General features: G+C 43.3%; 1 protein-coding gene across 6 annotated transcripts in view; it reads right to left on the reverse strand.

The window, feature by feature from the left end:
• The window catches only part of MICAL2 (microtubule associated monooxygenase, calponin and LIM domain containing 2), a 120,031-nt gene that overhangs the window by 87,682 nt on the left and 10,462 nt on the right, over positions 1-21,887 (reverse strand). For all 6 annotated transcript variants that reach the window (XR_005256993.1, XM_038137129.1, XM_038137128.1 and 3 more), the window contains exon 2: positions 8,537-8,887. Coding sequence is in view for 5 of the 6 variants with exons in the window: in XM_038137129.1 (XP_037993057.1) it covers positions 8,537-8,800 (264 nt within the window). In the remaining variant the exon portion in view is untranslated. The remainder of the gene's footprint in view (positions 1-8,536; positions 8,888-21,887) is intronic.

Raw genomic sequence — 21,887 nt, forward strand, 5'->3', positions numbered from 1 at the left:
AAGTAAGAGAGAAAGCGGGGAGAAGAAACCTGAGAGATTTGTCTTTGCCTTCCACCGAGCGCTTGCTGATCTGTGTAACTTGTTATTACTGCTCTGGGTGTGTAGACCTGGGCAGGAAGCTCACTGCCATCTCCTGCGATGTTTTCTAATCTGAGTTACAATTTACCCCGCAGCACTTGTTTTATCTGAATTGCAAATCCTGCAAGGACGGCAGGCAGAGTGCAGGCAGGAAGGAGCAGGAGGAAGGAGCGCTCGCTGTTGCACAGGTCCTTTCAGAGCTGCTCTCATAAACCTTTCAAAGGGGCAGGAGAAGGAAAGAACACAAGGCTAACTCCCAGCGTGGCAGCACCACATGGTTTCTGCTCAGACGGTATCTCAGTCAGATGAACAAATCCAGAGAGTGGTGCAAGACAAGTCAGGCAGCGTCTCTTGGCTGGTTTGTCAATTAGAAACAGTGCGCCCTTGGAAAAACACGAGCTGCTCTTCAGGAGCAGCAAATATCCAGGGCAAAAGGCAAACTCCGAAAAGCTCATCTGAACTTGATCTATCAGCATCAGCAAGATGGCAAGAGACAGAAGGAGAAGTGCCACAGGAGCTCTGTGTGGCTTGGCACTCCACACAATCCCATGGTGCTCCCTCAGGGCCTTCCCTAGCACGGATTAGGTGAAGGCATTGAAGCCTCTTCTGCTGGTCACATCCTGCAGAGCTCTGACCGTTCCTGCTGCTCTGCTCTGCACTTGCTCCAGTTCATCTGCCAGAATATTTTAGCTGGGGCTTCATCTGCACTACGGAGGTGGCTGGACGTGTGGGTCCTCACAAGCTCCAGATAATTTTCTGCAGCATATTCCCAATTTTCTCAGGGTATTACACTCCTCTATTAGAAGGTTCATAATCTCCAAACAGCTTCTAGCAATTTTACCCTGTTGATCCCAGGTTAAGACACAAATATCCCAGAGACCTGAGATGCAAACAATTTGCAGAAAACTGGTTGCTTGTAGAAACAAATTATGTAAGTACAGACTTGTTAGGGAATGTGGAAATTTCAAGAACCGTCTGACAAAAATAACCCCCCTTTAAAAAGTGTAGCAGAGAAAATAAAGCAAATTAAACCAAGGGCATTAAAAGGGAATTTCTACTTTTTCTTTTCAACAGATACCAGCTAAACTTCTTTTTTCACCATGAATGCCATCAATGTGATGGCTTTTTAGAGAGAAAACACAAATAGAAATTGTCTTGTTTGCTTACAAAAATAATCTTCTACTAATATATTTCACATTTCCTCTTCTTGTACAGCAGCTTAGACTGTGATATTTTGCATTCTATGAAAAGGATATCCAAAGCTATTCACACTGAGGCCTGAACAGCAGATAATGCAGAATTTTGTTTGTCAGCAGAAAGAGAGCAACCACATCCCCAAACCCCCTGTTCTCAGGGCAGACATGGGAACCCCGGGAAGGACCTCAGCTGCAGGAGACAGGAAATTGCCTTATTGTCTGAAATCTGGGGTTTAGCAGCCAAGTGTTTAATCACTTCTTGGTAGCAAAAGTTATGTATTTCCTCACTTATCAGTACACAAACATTAGCAGAGCGAAGCTGGAAGCATAGCTAATAACAAACCCCTAACGACCGCATTTGGCACAACCCCGTACCAACCACATGGGTCTCTAGGAAGGCAGGAGAAAGACCTGACCCGAGCAAAGCATCCTGCCCTGGAGCTCCCCTTGCCCCCCACACCAGCCCTCCTGGTGGATGGACACAGCCCAGCTGCTCCAAAGAGCCAAACCCCAAAGCCCTAGAGAGCCAGGGCCATGGGAACACACCCTGTGGTAACCTTTTGTTTCATTCAGACCTCATTAAGCCACTTGCGGTGACAATAGTGGTGGTTTGTGTGAAAGTAACTGCGGGTCACTCCCTGTGGGAATCTTCATAAAATATCGAGGAAATCAGGTCAGGGTGGGACAGCTTCCTTCTCTCGATTACTTGCAAAGCCATTAAGTGAGGGACACAGAAACAGCACAGTTCTGTTAAAATACAGATGTAAAGCTACTGTTACCTTCCGAGCCAAAAAAAATTTAAACTCCACATGCCTAAAACGTCTTATCTAGCCTGTCTGATTGCTCTGCTTTGGCCAGGCTTCATTGCTTTTCATAACTGATAAAGCTGAAAAAACTGTGTGTTTGTGGAAGTGTCTCCAGGATAATGAAAATAAAGTGATTTCATTACCAAATCACATGCCAAACATTTGCTTTTGCTGATGTAATTTGGCCCAATCGCAGTTTAAAACACATCACAAAGAGTCAAATACTCTGTTTTGTTTTCAAAGAACTGTCTGCTGTGTGTCCCTGTCATCACCCCAGATTCTCCCTATCCCCTCTCTAAAAATCCTCAGAGAAATGAATGTGAATGCAGTGTCATCTCGAGCAAACCTTCCTTGCCACTCATCCTCATTAGTCCCATGTTTTCCAGAGCTTTGAAATAGAAGCTGCTCATTAAAATCCTCAAAAATAATCCTACAGTTGAAATGTGGTGCAAGGCTTTAGAATCCCTGTCCTAAAAGGCAAAAGCAAAGAAGCACCAATATCAAGATAAACAGCCTGTCTTTCAAGTATTTCAAACACACCTAGGTGCCACTTAAAATGTCAGTAGAACATGTGGCCTTCAATATTCCCAAAAACCTCGACAGCTTCTGGATTCTACTATCCAAGCACTGTTTGTTTGTTTTTTTAAAGAAAACACACACACAAAGCAGCTGAATGCCTCTTTGTAAAAAGCCACAACCTTTCTCCACTCAGCTTCCTAACTTGGCAGTCATCTTCTGGCTGACTAGTTCAAGTTTTGTGAACTTCACAGGAATGCTTTTTTATTAAAATAAGCAAGCTAGCAACACTGTCTAATATATCTACAACAAGTTTGGTGTGTTCATTATAAACCCTGATTATCAGGTTTGGAAATCTCCCCATTCCAAGAATTATTTTGAAGAAATTAGTAAATCTGGCAAAAGGGATGGGTATTTACTCTTTATAAGAGTAAAGACGGTAAAGTTTTCATTATAATATTGATATTTTTTCTGTTGGAGCATAACTGGCATTACCTTCTTTCATCTTACAATTCAATTACTTAATTAAAAACCAAATGTTTGTCTTGAGGGATGCAATCAGTCAGGTCAGTTGAACCCGCAAACTCACTGGCTTCCGTACTAGTATGTACAGCACTGGAGAAACCTGGCTGAAAATCCCTGCTGCCTCTGAAGGATCAACAAATGCCAGCACTTGGGGAGGAAATTTGGCCACTTCACCTGCAGGTTCATACACGCTGGATGATTTGCTTAATTAGGAGACAAGTATTTGTTTAGCACGACAGAGGAAGGTGGGAAGAGGAAGACGTGGAACCCAACCCGCCTGATTTACCACGAGGGGCAGAATGGGATGTTTGTAAACAACTGGGGACTGGAAGGAAAGCACTTTGTACCCAACAACAAGCAGAGAGACCTGGCACCCTCTGCTCGTCCTGCTGCTCACCCTATGGCTATGGAACGCGGCAGCACCCAGCGACACCAGGAGCTCCTTTCCCTTCCTCAGCTCTGGGGGAAGGACAGCACCAGCAAAGTAGGCTTGTTAGCTCCCAAGGCCTTCATTTGGCAGTCTTCAGAAATGGAGACAATGTGAAAAGGAGTGGAAGGGGTCTGCAGAGAAGGACCATCCCCCATTTTATTGCTCATAGGTACACCAGTGTGGTTAGAACGGGGAGACGTGGCTCGGGTTCAGTCAGAAAACCTCCAACCCCAGCTCTGACCCAGGGCTGCTCCTCTGCTGACTCACACCCTGGCCCAGCTCCCCTGAAAGCACAGGCTCTCTGTACTGCTGTGCTGGATAAAGCACCACCACGGAGCCCTCTCTGCAGCAGGGACACCGATGCCACCGAGTCCCGGGCAGACTGACAGCGCATGACAGTACCAAAAAGAGCCACTCCATCCTTATGTAAGTCCTGGAAACATGGTCCAAAACAATTTTAGAGTCATTCTCTTGCAATAAGTCTCCCAACAGGAGGTTTTGGAAGGAAACCTCATTTTTGTAAAACAAGATTTGAAAGGCTGAGTTCAGGATTGAGTAAAAGAGAGGCATCTGAGGACCATGTTTAGTGGTGAACACAGTGATGTTGGGTTAACCAGCCGGACTCAATCTTAGAGGCCTTTTCCAACCTAAATTATTCTATGATCGACTTCAAGATCATGGAATTTGTTTTGATTCCATATACACATATACCTACAAATGCACATATGTATGGTTTTAAATGCACAGCTTTCAGAACTTCTTAGCTTAATTTTCTTTCCTTGCTTTATGCTAATATTGTTCAGCCTCAAAACAGCAGCTCAGACTGTGCAATTCTCCTGCCCAGGAACTGTGCCCAATGTGGGGTCCAAAACACAGACAATGCTCAGAAGACCAAAGCCACACCCAGGAATTTGTCCCTCCTCCATTGGAGTTTTGTCCCAAAACTCAAACATCCAGAGAGAAATGCCAGAGTCTACCAAGGCAGCTGATAATTACCTGGTAGCACTTCAAGCACGGTTTTCTTAGTTCTCAAGCGTAAGCAGGTATTTTGCAAAAACAGCATGCACCTTTGAAGGGGAAGGCAACACCACATTTGCATGCTTCAGAGAACCAACTCCTCCTCTCAGAGCAAGCCTGGGATGTTTCCATGTGCAGAAATTCTGCTCCCCTGAAGCATGGGAGAGCCTGAATTTCGGGTGCACAGCATGAGCCAGGTGCTACCCCCTGATACATATTCATACCTATCTCAAACATCAGTGGAGCCTCATTTATATGTGCACGCACATATTCCTATCATTTACACAGGTAAACTGAGAGTAAATGTAAATCAAGTGCCAGTAATGAATCTGCTCCATACAGAGAGGCAGCATTCACAGATGTCTTAAAAAGGCTAATGAATATACTAACACTAGCTGGATATATTCTTGTTCATTATTGCATGTTCAAAAATTTAGACTGATGTTCAAACTGCTAACACAGGGAACAACAGGCATTAAACCTTTAATGTTCTTTGATTGTCCAGCTTCATCCCCCAAAGAAACAAATAATCACTTCAGAGTCCAACCATGCTCCTCTGCATTAATTAGGAGAAGATGAAAACCAGACAGAAATTTTGTCAGCATTAAAATATTTAGCTTTTTCTGCACATATTTGCAAAAAAAACACAGTGTGGTATCTACAGTTTTGCCTGGTTAGTACAAACTTTTGTTTCTCTCTAATGCTGGTGAACTAGGCAGGTGCCAGCTCCAGAAACAAATTTTGAACAGCACTCATTCCCAACTTAGAAGTTCAAGATTGAAGGAAGTTTATGTTTTGTGAAGATTTAACACTCATACAGGCAGACTCCTACAGTTTCATTTCTGCCCCAGTTCTGTTCATGTCTTTCTACAACACTCCGGCTTTATTTTGGGGCAGGTTGTTTTGCCTTTTTTCCTACAAAGAATTCAGGGAAAATAATGTTCCCAATAAGACAATTCTGAAATACCAGAGGGTTTGAACTTCTCGAAAATTGCTCAACCAGTTTTATTCATCCAGCTTAAAACTGTATCATTGTAGAAACTTTGAAAGCCATATTTGGCAATGTTCTTCAAGAGCAGTTAAGACACAGGATTATTGTTATTTAGCTGGAGTGGAACGTTCTGTATGTATAAAACTTGTGTATATTGCAATGAGTAACTCAAGTGTGGCTGAAGAGTTTACAAGCACAAAAATCAACAAGTACAGCATTCAGTTCTTAAATACCATGAAAGAAAAAAAAAAAAACCAAACCAAAAATACCAACAAACCACCCGGCAGTTTTGTAATGAGGCAGCAGATTTTCATTCTGTTGTAAAAAAACCCAAAAAAACAAAAACAAAAAAATACCAAAAAAAAATCCTGAAAAAACCCCAACAAACCTATGAGTCATTTAGAACCCAACTGCATCTTCTCTATCTCCTCCAAAGATTGGGAAGATTGCAAAGCCATATCTAAGAACCATGAGCTGCAGGCTCATCTACAGCATTCAAGGCCACAACCTCATTTAAAGCCTTGAAGTCATGTATTTTTTTTTTTTTTAAATGATGCCTACTAGCAACCTTGGCTCTGTTTACAGAGCTGCAACTGCAAAAATCCACTTAGCTGATTGCTCAAGTTGTGATCCTGCTTTAACAAGCAGGGTTTTTACTTTGGGCAGATCTGCCTCAAGCAGTCCATGGAGGTGAGCGCTGCTGCCAGGATGCTCCTGTGTCAGCCCTGCAGACAGCACGGGCACGGCACGCAGCAGACACCAAGCTAAAATCACCAGTTGCGCTGGAGGTGAGGGTGCTGTGCATGCTGCAGCCCAACCTCTCTGCACCGGCTGGGCTGCCAGCACTTCTGAGAACCCCTTATCTGTGAGCGGGTCCCAGCGCAGCAGCCTCCCCTCCTGCAGGAACAGGCACAGATAGGCTCTGCAGCAGCCTGTGAGTCACACCCCAGGAATGCTGGTAGATATCCCCACCGAGCCCGCCGACTGTGGCTGCTGCTCCCATTGCCAGCAATCTGAAGATTCATGTTTCTCTCGTTAAATCAGCGATGACACGCTGAAGTGCAGGTCTGGGCACGGGCCAGGCTCATGATGAACATCTCCAAGTATTTCACGGAATATCTATACCCACACTCTTGACATGCAGACATTCTATAGCCATTTGCAAGTTGGTCCTATGTGCATCATAGAAACGTCCATTAATTTCTGCAAATACTTACACCATGCCACTAAAAATAAATCTTTCATCTCAAGGGGCAGCAATACCATACTTTCAACACCGTGGAAGGTGTTGATTAGCTTCCTCCCTGGCAACATTGTAAAGCATTACACAGCCTATATATTTTATGCACCAACCCATTTCCACGAGTCTTCTCACAAAATAGATATTAATCACTTTGCTTAGGAAGTGTACGGAACAAAGCCTTGGCTTTGTAATGTCACCATTTGAGAGAAGACTTAGTTTTTACATTCCACAGGGGTCTTAAAACTGCTTTTTTTCTGTTACTAACACTTCCTCAAACTTACCACCGTGGAAATTTGGACCCGGGGCTGTATGTGTATGGAATATTTCCTATAATTTGTTAATCATTAGACACTTTCTCATTCCTTCCCTTTCCTGTCTGTTTTCATCACAAAGATGCTCCATGACATATGTTCAAGAACTTTTCCAAAGAACAAAAAGGGAGGAAGGAAGCACAGGTCAAAAAGGGAAATGAAGGGAAAAAGGAGAGGAGAAAAACAGAGCCTGCCAGGAACACAGTGCAAATAGCTGCGATGACACTCCTTTACTAAATAAAACTATATCAAGGACCCTTATGACCTTAAAAAACATTAATAATCATTGAGAGCTTATGAAAAGTGAATAAAACCAGAGGACTCTCTATGTACTAGAGGTAACGATGTTATTCTCACTCATGCTTTTGAGAAGTTTCAGTCAATGATGCAAACCAGAAGAAAGAGACTTTCAACACTGCCTCTCTACTGAGTCCATGAAAGAACACTTCAGTGATAGTTTTAATTAAAAAGCCCTTCACATTTTGGTGTCTAGTTATACTCCAGTATGTCCCTCCTCTCTGTTCCACCTCTATACAGTCACGTAGCTTCTTAAAAGTTACCCTTCTTGGGGCAACATTTAGCCATCGATTGGCATTAAATGAATGAATTGCTCTTGGGACAAAGCTAGTAGAAATATTCTGTGATAGCCAGATGAAACAACTGGCAGGAGTATTTTGTACAGTTTTGTCAGCAAGATTTAGAGTGCTCAGCAGTGCACTCTATCAAAATATGGAGTGCATGCTCTGTGGAAAGATCATTTCCTGTCCTCTCCACAACCAAGCAGACCATCTCCCTCAGTAACAACCACAGAGCAATTACCCACATTCTGCTTGTGAAAAAGCACTACCAGGAAAGGACTTCAATCCACAAACAGAGCAGGGCTGTCTTTTGCTGTTGTGCAGCAACTGGAGCCAATGCCAGGTGACAGAGACAGATCCCCAGACCTCCAAGAGAGGAGGTCAGCTTAGAAACTGAGAGCAGCTTAGAAACTGCTGCTGAAACACATTTGGCCAGTCCTGGTCTCTTACAGCATGCACACAGCTGAGGAGCCTGAATATGTTACAGTTTGTACCTCGCAAGCCCCTCTTTTAATAAAGCAAGTAGATCTTGAGAGTCTGTAATGGATGCAGTCTATTTCTTCAGAAGTTTGCATCTTACACCGGTTTGGTGATGAGGTATAAAAAGGACAAAGTCTGAGACAGACTGTAAAATAGGATGCTTAAAGGCTCACTCTCATATATTGTGAGTTTCCACAGAACTTCCAGAAGAAAAACACCTTAAAATTTGTCCAAAACAGTTTCAGCATATTAAAGGAAGGGTTAGTGAACAGACACGCTGTATGTGATGGTGGAAACCTTGCTTCTGCAGAAAAACAAGTTAAAAAATTCCCAAGCTATGAAATCCGAAACTGAATTCCACTTACCTTAGTGTTCATACAAGACTTTCCACGTTTATACTCTTTGTGACTTGCTCTCTTATCAAGCTTGTTCCACAAAGCTTTGGCCTTCCATGTGGTCACTCTCGATTTCAGTTTGGTGTAAAAGTTTCTATTGTCCAAAGGATCTAATTCAAGTTGGCGAGTGAGAATATTGAAGGCCTGAATGGTGCCTTTGCATGTTGATGCTTGTACAAAGTTTTCAAATATCTGGCCAGCTTGATTGTATTTTTCATCATCATTTTCCCCCATGTTCTGAGAGCAGAGAATGATTAAGCTGGAGCTCTTGTGCTGGAGTACAGGGATCAACAACAGCAAGTACTTCCACACATGTTATTCCTAGAAAAGACAAACACAGGTCATATTAAAGCAGGTTCTGCATGACAAAATGAAATCCACAAACTGAGCATACAATACGAACATAAAACCCCAGCATACAGGGACTAGACAAGCAGGCACAAAAACACCCAAGTGTTACAAGCAAACATAACATATTTGTGCTGTCATGACTTGTACTCACAAAGACTGTTATAAAACCCCTGCTAACTCAAGTCTACTGCTACAAGAAAAACCAGCTTCACTGAGAGCTTGAGGATTTAATTTTATTTTTTTGTTCAGTCCTAGATAACTGATGTACAAACCCCACAAGTCCAGATTTTTTTCCCCAAGAAGAATCTATGTAACAGCAAGTGATATTTTGGTCTTAAGAATTCATGGAAACCTGCAGCCAAAAGTCAACACGGTTTGATGGATTTTTTTTTTATTGCTGTTGCACAAGTTAGGGCCAAGGGTGCAGCTTACCCAGAGCCATTTAGAATTGGCACGATCATTCGCCACAAGCAAACGCACAAAACAGGCTAAGCAGAAACATCATCACAAGTTACACCAGAAATAAAGGAACCAGAAAACAAGTAATTACACAGAGCCCCCCTTTTCCTAACACTCTTGCCAAAATGAGAAAGGGTTTGGTGCTCTAGCTCATAGAAAGGAATTTTATCTCCACGTCTCCACATGTTCAGTGCTGAAGTTATGTGTTTGGAGTCTTACCTTGTCACGTGCTGATGATATAAAGTAATGATGTTTGGCCTGCTAAGCCCCACTGGCTTCTCCTAGTAACATGATTACTGTCAAACGGTGCCTGATATTCCAGATAAATACCCTTACATTCTGCAAGAGCAATGCTATTCTAAATTAACACAAGTTTCAAAGAACTAAAATACTTTCATTGCGGCACTCCCTTATCCTTCTTTAACCTTGTTCTTCATCTCTAATGGGGAGCATCTTAGAGTCAGCCAAGGTCCACAGAAAGTATCCAAGCAGCTTTCATATTTTCCAAGAATATTGTTACAGGTTATGTATAAACTTGTCCTCAGAAGAAGGCTTACCTGGACTCAAGTTCAGAAATTTAAGTAATGTATTCTTTTTCTTGCTATTAAAGAATTATCTCCCAGTCCAAGAAACAAAAAACTAAATCAATGCTTGCCTAACTTCCCACATAATTAGTTATTTTACTTGGAATGTCATCTGTTGGCTGATAGTTTCAGAATAAATTGTTAGAAAAGTCTTTGAAGTCATACTTCTCAGTCTAACACTGTTCACAAACTATTCATTCTCTGCTTGCATTTCCTTCAAAGAAGAAAAAAGAAAACACAACCAGCGTATTTAAGTTAAGAAGAGACCCACCATGTCTATCTTACCATCCCCTAATACAGAAAAATATTATGCAACTTATTAAAGAGATCCCACAGGGAGATACAAGGAAGCATTTGGAATACTCACATTCCCTGTCTGTGCTCAAAATAAATAACCTTTGTATGCACATCATCGGTCTTTTGTGGGTTTGTGGGTAAAATGAATTGGCAATGTTGAGAGTTTGTACATTTTCTTAGACCAAATGTCATGATTAAATGCTTGGTGCCAAGAACAAGTCAGGAAATTTTTGTTTTCCCCTCTGAATAGTTCATTTATAGTACGCTTCATGCCCTCTTCTACAGAGCTTTGCGAGGTAAAAGCACAAACGTTTTACAAGCCCCACCTTTCAGAAGATGCAATTTTTCAAGCAGCTGAGTGCCATGGACTCCCATCGCCTCAGAAGGAGCTCAGGACACGGCGCGCACTCCAGGCTGGCGCCCCCGATGATTAATGAGCACAGCCCAGGGCAGGTGCGAGGGAGGCACCGCACTGCGCTTACTTTGGGAATGCAGAGCTACACAACGCGTTTAGGTCGGTCCAAAAAGGACCAACAGATCCAAAAGTTCCACGGGAAAGGCGGGGAACTGCTGCAGTTTGTTTGGGGGTCCCCGGGGAGCCCCCTAAGCTGTGTGTTCGCTGGTAGCAGCAGGCAGGCAAGGAGACGCCACACGGCTGATTAGATGAGGGTTTATTGGGGGTCCCACCCCCGGGAGCAGCATGGTTTCTGAGGGAGAAGGGGGGAAGGGGGAGGGAGGGGGAGAGGAGAGCCTCGGGAGAAAAGGGCCTAGAGAGAGTTCGGTGTCCCTCGCACAGCTAAACAGGAGAGTCAAAGTGGGCGCGGAATCAGACTGGGGCCAATGGGATTACAGATACGTGGTACTGCAGGGGAGGATCACAGGCTTGGAATAAACTGTGTATTTTCGAGGGCTGAGATAGAGCATACCATTTAATTAAAATGTAACCCCACAGGGAACAACCATGCAACACATGCAAGGTGCTACCATGAGCCCTGAACAGCTTGGTGTGCACGCGCCTCAGGATTTGAGGCCCACTAAAAAAAAAAATCTTAAAATCAAGGCTAAACATTTACTTTACCCAACTTTTTATACTGAGATATTTCTCTAACAGACAAGCGAAAGTATTCATTTTCCTTTTCGCTCAAAATAATTCCGAGCGGCTGCTCGGGGAGCGGGGCCGCATCAGCGAAATGTCGCCCTGCGGGCACGTCGCTGAGGGAGGCAGGCAGCGGCAGCCAGACACGCTCCCTCTCTGCGGCATCCACGTTCCCTGAAAAACCCCTTCACCCAGGATCTTCTCCTGGGAAGCTGAGAAGCCTCAGAGAAAAAGGAAAACAAATTCTTATCTCATTTGCTTCTCCTGTGTTGTGCTCACCTGCGGAATGTGTTTGGAGATTGTTTATCCAACAGGTGATTGTTCCATTGGGCTCATGTGGATTGTTTTGACTCAATGCCCAATCAGGGCCAAGCTGTGTCGAGACTCTGGAAAGAGCCATGAGTTTTCATTATTATCTTCTTAGCCTTCTGTAAGTATCCTTTCTGTATTCTCTAGTATAGTTTAGTATAATATTGTATCATAAAATAATAAATCAGCCTTCTGAGAACATGGAGTCAGATTCATCATTCCTTCCTGCCACAGGGCACTCCACAAATACAATACCCTGTCACCAGAAACTCACGTTCTGCTGCCTCACTCACACCTACCAGAGACTGTGCTGACACCACAGCTATAAACAGCGCTTCCTCTCCACTGTTTCATTAGCTCACCCCAGGACAGTTGCCTTCATAAAACACAAATATCTTTCAAAGTTAACTCTTGGCGTAACTGGCAAGCGAGTGTGATCACAAGCTCTTAACTCAATGCCTTTTTCTGCTCGCAGAGACAGGAGTTTTATGGCCTCAGCTGTTGCCGTCCAGCAGGGAAGTGGGGGAAGAGCAGAGCTAAGAGAGGAGAGCAGTATCTGAACCAACCAAAGAAGAAAAGCAAGCGTGAGGCAGTGCTGATAACAGCAGGGGCGAGGCAGGACCCACTGCAGGCAAAGGGAAGGGACAAAAACATTTTTAGCAAGGAGTGGAAGTAGGTGCTGCACACACACAAGCCTGGCCTAGCCTTCCTCTGCCCTTCCACTGGGGAAGACAGGCAGGACATTCTCCAGCCCTAAAACCTCCCTTCTCCAACACCACAAAGCCGAGACTGAGACAATTTTTTCTGGGCACAAAATCTTCTCCTCGGGAACTTCCAACACACTCCCTTCTTGCCCATACTGAAAAACTGAGGAGTGGCATCTCAGTAGACATTTGCTCACTAGTGAAGCATTTCTCCTTGCTGTGTCAGAGGTCATATTCTCCAAAAAAGTAACATTTTGTGGTCAAAAAAGCAGGATGAGACAGGAGACTCTGGTTACCAAGGTTTCTGGATTGCTGGAAACACCACTTATTTTCTCTTTTTTTTCTTTTTTTTTGGCATGAGCACTGTGTTGACAGATGACAGAGCTGAAGATGGTGCTCTAAGTATATGCAGCTGATGGAAAAGTATGCATTTCTTTCTGAGGAGTCACTGATATTTCACTGCAGTATTGTATATAACTCACTAGAAGCAATGCAATAAGGATAAGAAGTTCAACAGGGTCATTCTTGCCTATAATTATAAGTTTCCTGTTCTGTAACTGTCTCAAAGACTTAAGAGGCAATGCATTAACTGCTTACCTGTAGCAGAAAAATTAACAGTGTTTGCCAAAGTACTTGAGTTCTTAAGAGTATTATAATTTATCCTTTTACTTCCTTCATCACATAGATCACTGTAGGGATGAAATACAGAGCCAAAAATCTCATCAAGGTGAGTACTGACGCTGCAACTGCAAACTACGCTTTTTAAAGTGACTTTTAAACTTCTTCTAGTAGCATAATCCAAAAATAAACCCCATTTTATTTTAAACTTCACCGAAGTGGTGCAGAGCCCAATAAAAATTTGGGTCAGTGAAAGGAAAAGAATGAGAGAGCAGGAAATAAGCTGGACAAACAGTTCTTTTAAGTCAGAACTGAAGCATGTGTGGGTTAGACACAAAAATTGCCATTTTAGGTTCCCTGCATGATGTATTAAGCATACACAAGAACCTGGCCTTCCACACAGCTTCCCATGGCATTGCAGGAGCCTCTGGAGAACACAAAGTACACCGGGAAGAAGAAGGGTTCCATTTCAATGGTCCCTCCACTGTCAGAAGTTATCCCTGCCTCCTTTCTGCCTCCAGCCAGGGCCAAGAGGAATGTCAGATAATGAAAGCTGAGAAGTGCTGCTCATGCCTGGTGGCTGCCCAAGAAGAAAGTGAAGATCTTGTTACAACTAAAAGGAAAGCAGTGCAAGAGAGGCAGAGAGAAAGCAGAAGTTAAGCAATGGCACGTGCACAGATGTATCCATAGGAAAAACTAATGTCTCCAGTCTTGGCTGATATTTCCTGTCAGCAAAACAAGCTCTGCTACTGCAGACAATCTTGAGAATACTGAAACAAGCAGCTCCACTGTCAGGGCAATTCCACCAAGTGTCTCTAGTCAGATGGATGTATGGAGCCGGTTCACATCTGCACATGGAGTCTCTCAGCAGCGAGCTGAGCAAGCAGTAAAGTTGACATATATGAGTCATTACAGGAAAATAACATAACTTTTTGACAGCAGAACCATACAAATTGCTTGTCAGCAAGGTCTCGAGGTACTACCCACAAAAATTAAAACCCTCTTTTGGCTTATTTGTCCCACTGGAATGAAAAAAACTCTAATTTAATTCAAAATTGATGCACTTAAGTTCTTCCTTAGTCCCTTAATGCTTCTAATACTTGAGAACATGTTCCTTGGGAAGACTGGAAAAGGATTCAATTCCCAGCACTCAATACCACTAATCCTAATTCCACTTTCAATACAACCCTAATTCTGCCATGTTTACCAAGAATAAATTCTTTTACTGAGACTCCAGTTTGGCATACAATTGGATACAATACATTTATTGTTGGCTTAAGGTGAGAAACAACCACAGAAACAAAAGACTGCAGCAATCACAGCAGTCCTCTACTCCAGCCCCTCCTCATCATCAGTTAAAAGTACAGTATTTCTGCTGCCTCTTTCCCTGACTGAATTAAGAGATCAATACCATCACAAAATGTGAAGTTTGCGAGTGAAACTGGCTGTGTTACAGGACTTCCTCAGTTTTCCAGTTTAGTTTCTACTGTGATGCACTTTGTTTTTGTGGAGATCATTTTTAAATATAAACATTTCTATCTGGAGGAAACACAGCTTTTTGGTGGTTTCATTTCTTTGCATGTTGTCCTAAAAACAACATAAAAGGAAAAAATAATTCTGTGTAATTCTGGTAACAAGTGAAGCTCTCATTTGCTTTGCTTACAAAACGAGTTAAAAGCACGTTGGCCTGAAATAGTAGTTTTGTGCTGGCAACAAACAGACAACCCATTCCTTAAGATGCACAGTCCTACCAGAAACATCAGTGAAGGGAAGCTGCCTCTGAACAAAGCCTCGCAAACTGTCTCTGTAAACAGCCAGATTACTTTTCTGTATTTTTGTAAAAAGCCGGCTTCCACGGAACTCCTGCAAAATAACTTTTCGGGCCAAGTATGGAATTCAAAACAGCTCCTGCTGAGACACTGTGTGCCTGTGAACTTACAAGGTTACCATGCACGCTATCAGCTTGTTTTGCAGTGGTTATATGAGACATCTCAAACACAGGCCTTCCAACAAGGGCTGCTGTGCCCGTTTAACCTGCCGCAGCTGGAAGCATCCACGATAAAATACAGCTGGAAACATGTGCACAAGAGCACTAAGGCTTGGCACTGGCTATTTGAGATTCGCTCACAGGAAGTGTAAAATAAAATGACCTATCTGTAGGGTTTTATCTGCCACACAGACTGAGTCACATTCCACATGTTGTAAACCTGGAAGCTTTAAAAATAGTCGGGCTTGTTTCTTGACGTTACTGATCTGAGCTTTGCTGTGGGAAGGCACTAAGACACGGACCAGTAAAATGAGACCAGCCCCGTAAGGCAGCAGCACCTTGCATGTGTCTCCACTCACAGCAACGCACGGTGCTGGCAGGGCTAAAGCGCGGGAGGCTGCCCCAGGGGCCACATGTGCAGCCCCAGGAGGGGGGCTCAGACCTCTGCTGGGCCCAAGGACACTGCACTTGCCAGCTTTCAGATAAATCCCAACAGAGAACTGGCAGCCACAGGGCTCACACCGTTCTGCTGCCTGCACAAGAAGTCCTGTGAGCGTCACTAAAACCCTCAGATGCTCGTGTTGCAAAGCAAAGGCACAGGTTTTTCCAATCAATGACAATACAGCATTTTGTATGCAGCTTATACTCAAACTACTCATCTACTTTTCAGTAATACCATGATTTCTGAAGAATGAGTTCTAAAATAAAGACATTTAATTTTTTATTTTAAAGCAATGTTGTTGTAGCTACACCAGTGGAAATTACAACCTTCAAGTCCAATGGTTTTAAGGAGAAATGTCCCCAGCTCAATTCTTATTCTGTGCAGGTCACAGTACATACTTAAAAATTATTTTTTACAGGCCTGCTAAAAGCTCTGCTGCAAAGTCCCAGGTTTCCATATAGTCTACATCTTCAAAGGTAACTGTAAATGATTATACCACAGTCATTTGGGGTTAATGCTATGCATAAACAAGATATTAAAACCTGACTCTTGTTTAGACTGGTTATGAGGAAGAACATTTTTCAGCTCTGTTGCAGTAGATGAGAAACACAATATAAACAACAGTAGAAAGTTTATGCTGATGTTTTCCTAGGTTAGGATCACAAGAACAAAGGAAGACAGTATACCAGAAGGGTAATATCAGCCTACCTCTTAAGAAAAAGAAAGCATACTCTTAAGAAAAAGCACCTGTTATTTAAGCTAGAAAGATGTTACGGATGTAGCCTCAGTGAAAACAATTTAAAGGACAATCTTTAAGCTCTTTGAAACTCCTGCCTTTCTTTTTCTGTAGTGACACTTATAATTTCAAGCTCACAAGCTGGAACAGCATAGATAGTAATCACAGAATAGGTAGTGCTGGCTGTCCTTTGATCAGCACAAGATTTTCTACTTTCAATAGGATGTTTGGAACACTGAGCCAGACTAACTTGGAGAGCAAGTAATACCCTATTTTCCATTCCGAAAATCACAGCAGCAGGGAGATGGCAGGGCCAGACACACTGAGCAGGGATGGATGACACAAGAGGATGATGGAGAGGGAACTCTGGCAGCACTCCTGCCCAGCTACCAGTGGGAACTTCAACATCCCACTTCTCTCACAGCCCTGTGTCCTCCTCTCTGTTCCTCACCCTCAGGTCACAGGCAAAACTTTGATGGCACCACTGTGACCATGAGGAAGACAAATAAAAGCTGCAGCTGACAGAGCCCTGTCAGCAAAATCCCTGCTACATATAAAGTTATACCAACAAAAGTGAGCCACATTCAGCAGCAGTTCCTCTACTACAGTGTTCCCTTTATGCATAAATGGGGACATAATTACGGAGGTAAATACACCATAAAAGAAAACAAACACACAAAGCAGTAAAAAGCAGACTCTCTTAGTCAGCAATCACAGAAATGATGCTGGTTTATGGCACTTTGAGAATAGGAATAATGCAGAAGGATGGGGCAGCAAGATAGGCCATGAGCTGACACAGCAACGTGGGACTGCCAATGCCTCTGGCAGTGCCCAGGAGGGGCCACTTCATTTCTGGTGGACCCCAGCAGGGAGCAAAGAGTGCTGGACAAAGAGTGCCACCAGTCTGGAATCCCTGAAGCCACCTGATGCCCATATTCAGTCTGTCTCTTCCCTCACTGATCTCCCCCAACCCAGAAAGCAAAAAAGAGCAGCAGTGCTGCTTCTCTGAGAGCTGCCCAAATATATCTGCTGGAGACACCAGAAAGTGCCCTCAGAGAACACTGGATGCCAAAGCAAGGCTGTCTTTTGTTTCTCCTCAGGATTTCTGTGAGAAAGGAAATTAATATTTGTTCAGGGCTTTTTGAAGCAAAAATATGAAATTATGGCTGTGCTGAAGCAAACAGTCCAGGTTATGTCTTGGGGGAGAAAAAGAACAGCACCAGCATTAGCTTTCATAGATTTGTGCCAAAAGCTCTCAGGAGTGTGTTTCAGATCATCCTTCCAAGCATGGATCTGTAGATCTCTGCTCTCCAGTATGTGTCCCTCTGGTTACTGGGGCTGTGGCAATTACCCAAGAGGAATAAACAGCTGGCACTGGGGCTGCAAGACCCTGAGGGCTCCAGTCCACAATAATTCATTTGGCAGAGCTGCCCTCATCTGTAGACATCAGACTTCCAGATCAGTAGCAAGGATTAATCCATTGAAAACACAGACAGGATTGCTTTGCCAATGATCAAAGAAATGAAACATTCTGGGCAGTATTTCATATGCATACACACACATTTTTAGGAATCAACACATTCCATTGCTGCAATGTTTGGTTTTTTTTCAACACAAGGTAGCACACAGTTCTTCCTATGTTTTACTGGGGCATTAATGTTATCAGTCACACTGAAATCCATGGAAACCACGAAGTCAAAGAATGAAAGACACCCAAAAGCAGTTTGGAGTCGTAAATTATAGGTTCCTCGGGTGAGGCAATGCCAATTCATCACCAAAAACCAACCACTGAATGGCAGTGGAGAACTGAGAAGCTGCACCCAGACAAGTCAGCCAGAGGGTGATGGGAAACCAGAAGGTTAAACACCAAACTCTGCTCCAAGGAGTATTTACATAAAAAGAGAAAAACAGAAGGAAAGCTACTGTGTTAGTTTTGTATCTGTTTTATGTTTTTTGTCCTTGTAAACTGGACCCACAGTTACCAGAAGAGATTGGAAAACACATAGTTTCTGAAAGTAGAAACAGTATTTTTGGAAGAAAATGTGCAGGACAATTTCTACCCTCCCTCTGCCCAGACTTCCCAAAAAAATGAAGAAAAACAAAGTATAAAAAAAACCCAAATGAAGATGCCAAGAGAGTTACAAAAACATAGTACATTTCTGCTGCAGAAAAATCCTCACGGTCAAGATATAGAATACATCCTGAAATATTAGTTTTGGGACAGCCACCAGAAAAAGAAAAAAAAAAAAATGACCCATGGGAGTAATATGCTAGGAAGCAGTCCCACCAAGAAATTTAAAAAAAACAACTCTGAGGGCAGAACATCATTAACCAACAACAGAAGGGATGGCAAATGCATCACTGTTTTCACAAGGCAAGTCGAGATATAGTCAGGATTACATTATGATTCATCTTCTCCAGCACAGCAAAGTTTACTAGAAACTGTGAAATACCAAAAAAACCACTTCTTAATCGTAACTGTTCATCACACAGCCTAAGGTTTTTCTCTATGTAAGTCCTATCAGTATTAAAGGTCAGAGCTGGTTGCAGCTTCTCTATTGAAGTTTTTATGCAACAGTGGCCATTTGCTTCCAGTCACCTCAAACCAACTGACCTGTGCTGTAACATGCAGATGTTATCATCATGCTCTTCATTAGTCATCCATTCACTTGGAAAACTTACGTTATCATGTACCTGTATTTCATTGCATGTAAGTGGGCAGACACTGTAGGAATGCAAGCACTTTTAAAGTGCCAAGGCAAAGGACAATGTGGATTTTTTCTAAAAGGTTACTTTTCTCACTGTCATCTAGTCCTAACCTTCCTTTTACTGTACAGAAGAGCCAAAATCTCTCAGTGAAAGCATGCATCTGTGGCCAGCATCAACACACATACCCGAAAGGCAATGTGAACAGGGCATTTAAAGAGCTGAGCCTGTGTAAGTGCACAAACATCACAGGTATGTTGCACAGACCCAGGAAGTTTCAAGGCAGCGCTGCCTTCATTCCCATATATTGCCATGAGCTTACGTGGAGCAGCCACAGCTGACTGGGGAGCCTGAAATGCTGCCATGTGTGACTGCACGGTGCTTACTTGAGCGTGGTGTTTTCAGGGCAGAGGAGATAAGAGGCATCACATTTCTTCCTACAGCGACAGGAAGTCAGAGCTAAAGCTGCTTTGGTGCCCCAACTCTCAAAGAGCCTGTAATTTTCAGAAAGGGAAGGGATTAACTGGTTCTGGGTTCACAGAGTGCCCGGTACCCAAGGTGCTGATTAGAACTGGCTTTGTTAGAGAAAACAACAATTTAGGAAGGCAAGCGGTTTGCAGAAAACATCTCGGGTCAAGTTGGTTTTGCTGTAGCTGAGCCACACTGCTGATCCCCTGGGCATCACGTTCCTCCCTCACTGTGCCTGCTCTGCCGAGAGGAGGGACTGGGCAATGGGGACGGTCAGAACATTGGAAGTTTTTAGCCAGCTGCTGCTCAGGAAACCCAGAAGCCATTCACCCAGTGTACCTACACAAAGCAGACCAACTGAAGACACTGAAGATGTGTTTCATTATTACAGTTCCTTAATATATAGTTCAAAGAGCTTTGGTATTTCCCAGTTTATAGAGACCAAGAAGGAGAACAGAGAACTGACCTTCAGAAAAAGGATGGAGAGAAAAATGTGTGAATCTAAACTATTCCCTGATAAGAAATACTGTTTAGTTCTCCACTTTACAAATACAATTTTTTTAAAAACATTTTGTTTCTGAGCCCGAGACCTTATGTTGGCTTGGACTTCATTCTGTTTCTATATTAGTACAGATTTCTCCCTCTCTCCTGCATGCAGGCAAACAGTATTGCTTTTATTTCACTGAAATGTGTAACCAGATTTTTATCTATGCTCCAGTTATCAATGTTTAGTTTACTAGGAATAAGGAGTTAGCTAATGCCCTAATAGTGTATTACCAGTGTGATTAAATACCAACACAACCAGTGCCCCAGAAGCCATATGCACAGAACAGGCTTTGTTGCAGCATCTTTCAAAAGAAGGACACCCTTGGAGCTCACTACATGGGCTCTGAGGTCACAAACCCACAAAAACAGCACAGAAACTCAGCTTTTCTACCCAGACAGGGATGTTTTTAAAATATATTTTATCCCCCCCAACAATTGCTTGGAACTGCTACTTAGATTACCAAAGAGAACAAGTCAGTGATACCCTGCATAAAAGAAGTTTGGGATAGCTGGCACACCAGGTCCAAAAGGATACAATTTACATGCCATGAGCTCACCCGCATCAAGGGAAAAAAAATTGAGTCAACAGAAAAACTAAATCTCAGTTGAAGATTAAAGGATATTAATATCAGCTCTGGAAACAAAAATTTCAAGAAACAGTGCTTTATTTTGTGTGCAAGTTATACCACAGCCAGATACTACTTCAAAGAAATCGCTCACACCAGTAACCAGAGAGGAAAAAAAAAAAGAAAAAAGAAAAAAAAAGATCATATGGCAGGTATTTGCATTTCTAAATCAGAAAACCTTATGAAAGGAAGTCTGGAAGTGACTGCAACAGTCACTGAGTCACTCCATTTCCTTGAGGTACAACATGAGGTACAACCCCTGCCCTCATTCCTGCCAGCGCAGAGCACTGTGAAGCACATAAAGTTCAAATCCTCCAGCACCTCCTGTGCGCAGCACAGACTATCCCAGCACAGGCTGGGAACATCCCTGTCCCCTTGGTGCTGCTCCTGGGGCAGCTGGGCAGGGCTCTCAGCCCTCGTGTTCCTACCACAGCCAGACTGAGCACCACTTCTTCACTGATGCTATCAACTTCGGGCAATTCCTTTCAAACTGGGCCCATCAAACAGACCAGTGTGCGTCTAGGCAGATTACCCTGCTACCTCAAACCGCCTGTTTAAAACCACACACACACAGATCCAGGGAATATTACAGTGATTTGGCTTGGGAGCACATATTCCAGCGCTCCTGCTGCCACTAATGATGTGGAGCCTTCCACAAGAGAAAATTTGCTGCATTTCATTTGATGGTTTATCTGTCCTCCATGATCAGAATTCCACCTTCCTCCACCACACACAGCAGGGGCTCTTCCACCTCTGGCCTTGTCTGACCACCAGTTCTGCCAGAGAGCACAGCCAGTGCCCTGCCTGGGGGAGCAGCACAAGATGACACACACAAAAACCTCAAAAGCCTTGGTAGCGAAGGGTTTGCTTACCAGATGCCCTAATGCACAAGTCAACAACATCCAGAATATTTATTCCTAACTTTCTGTGATTGACAGGACAAGCTAATAGTGTTTTAATCCTGTTTTCTTCAGTGGACAAAAGATGCCACAAAAGAAGACTGAAAGAACTGCAAAGAGGTACAAGTTACAAATGTTGGAGTTGGCTGCTACAACCCTCCTTATGACGCCCATGAATACATAAACAGAGTCTAAGGGAGATTGCTAGAAAAAAGTGCAGAAGGCAGCACTTCATTTGATTCCTAATATCCAGCGTATCAACAAATTATGAATCAACTTTTGCAGAGCCCATTTCCCCAAGGCATCTTGGCAGGCAGGGTATGGCAACACATGAACAGTTCTCCTCGGTATTCTCAGGTCAGTGCAGCAGCAGGCAGAGAGCACCCTTGCTTTCCAAAAACAGAAGCTGATAGCTTTGCACAGGCCCCTTCCAGCCCATATTCTTGCTGCTGGGGCAGCTGCACTTAGGTGCTGGCTCCTTTACCTTTCCTGG

This window comes from Motacilla alba, chromosome 5, assembly GCF_015832195.1.
Source record: "Motacilla alba alba isolate MOTALB_02 chromosome 5, Motacilla_alba_V1.0_pri, whole genome shotgun sequence".
In the NCBI taxonomy this organism is placed as follows: Eukaryota; Metazoa; Chordata; class Aves; order Passeriformes; family Motacillidae; genus Motacilla; species Motacilla alba.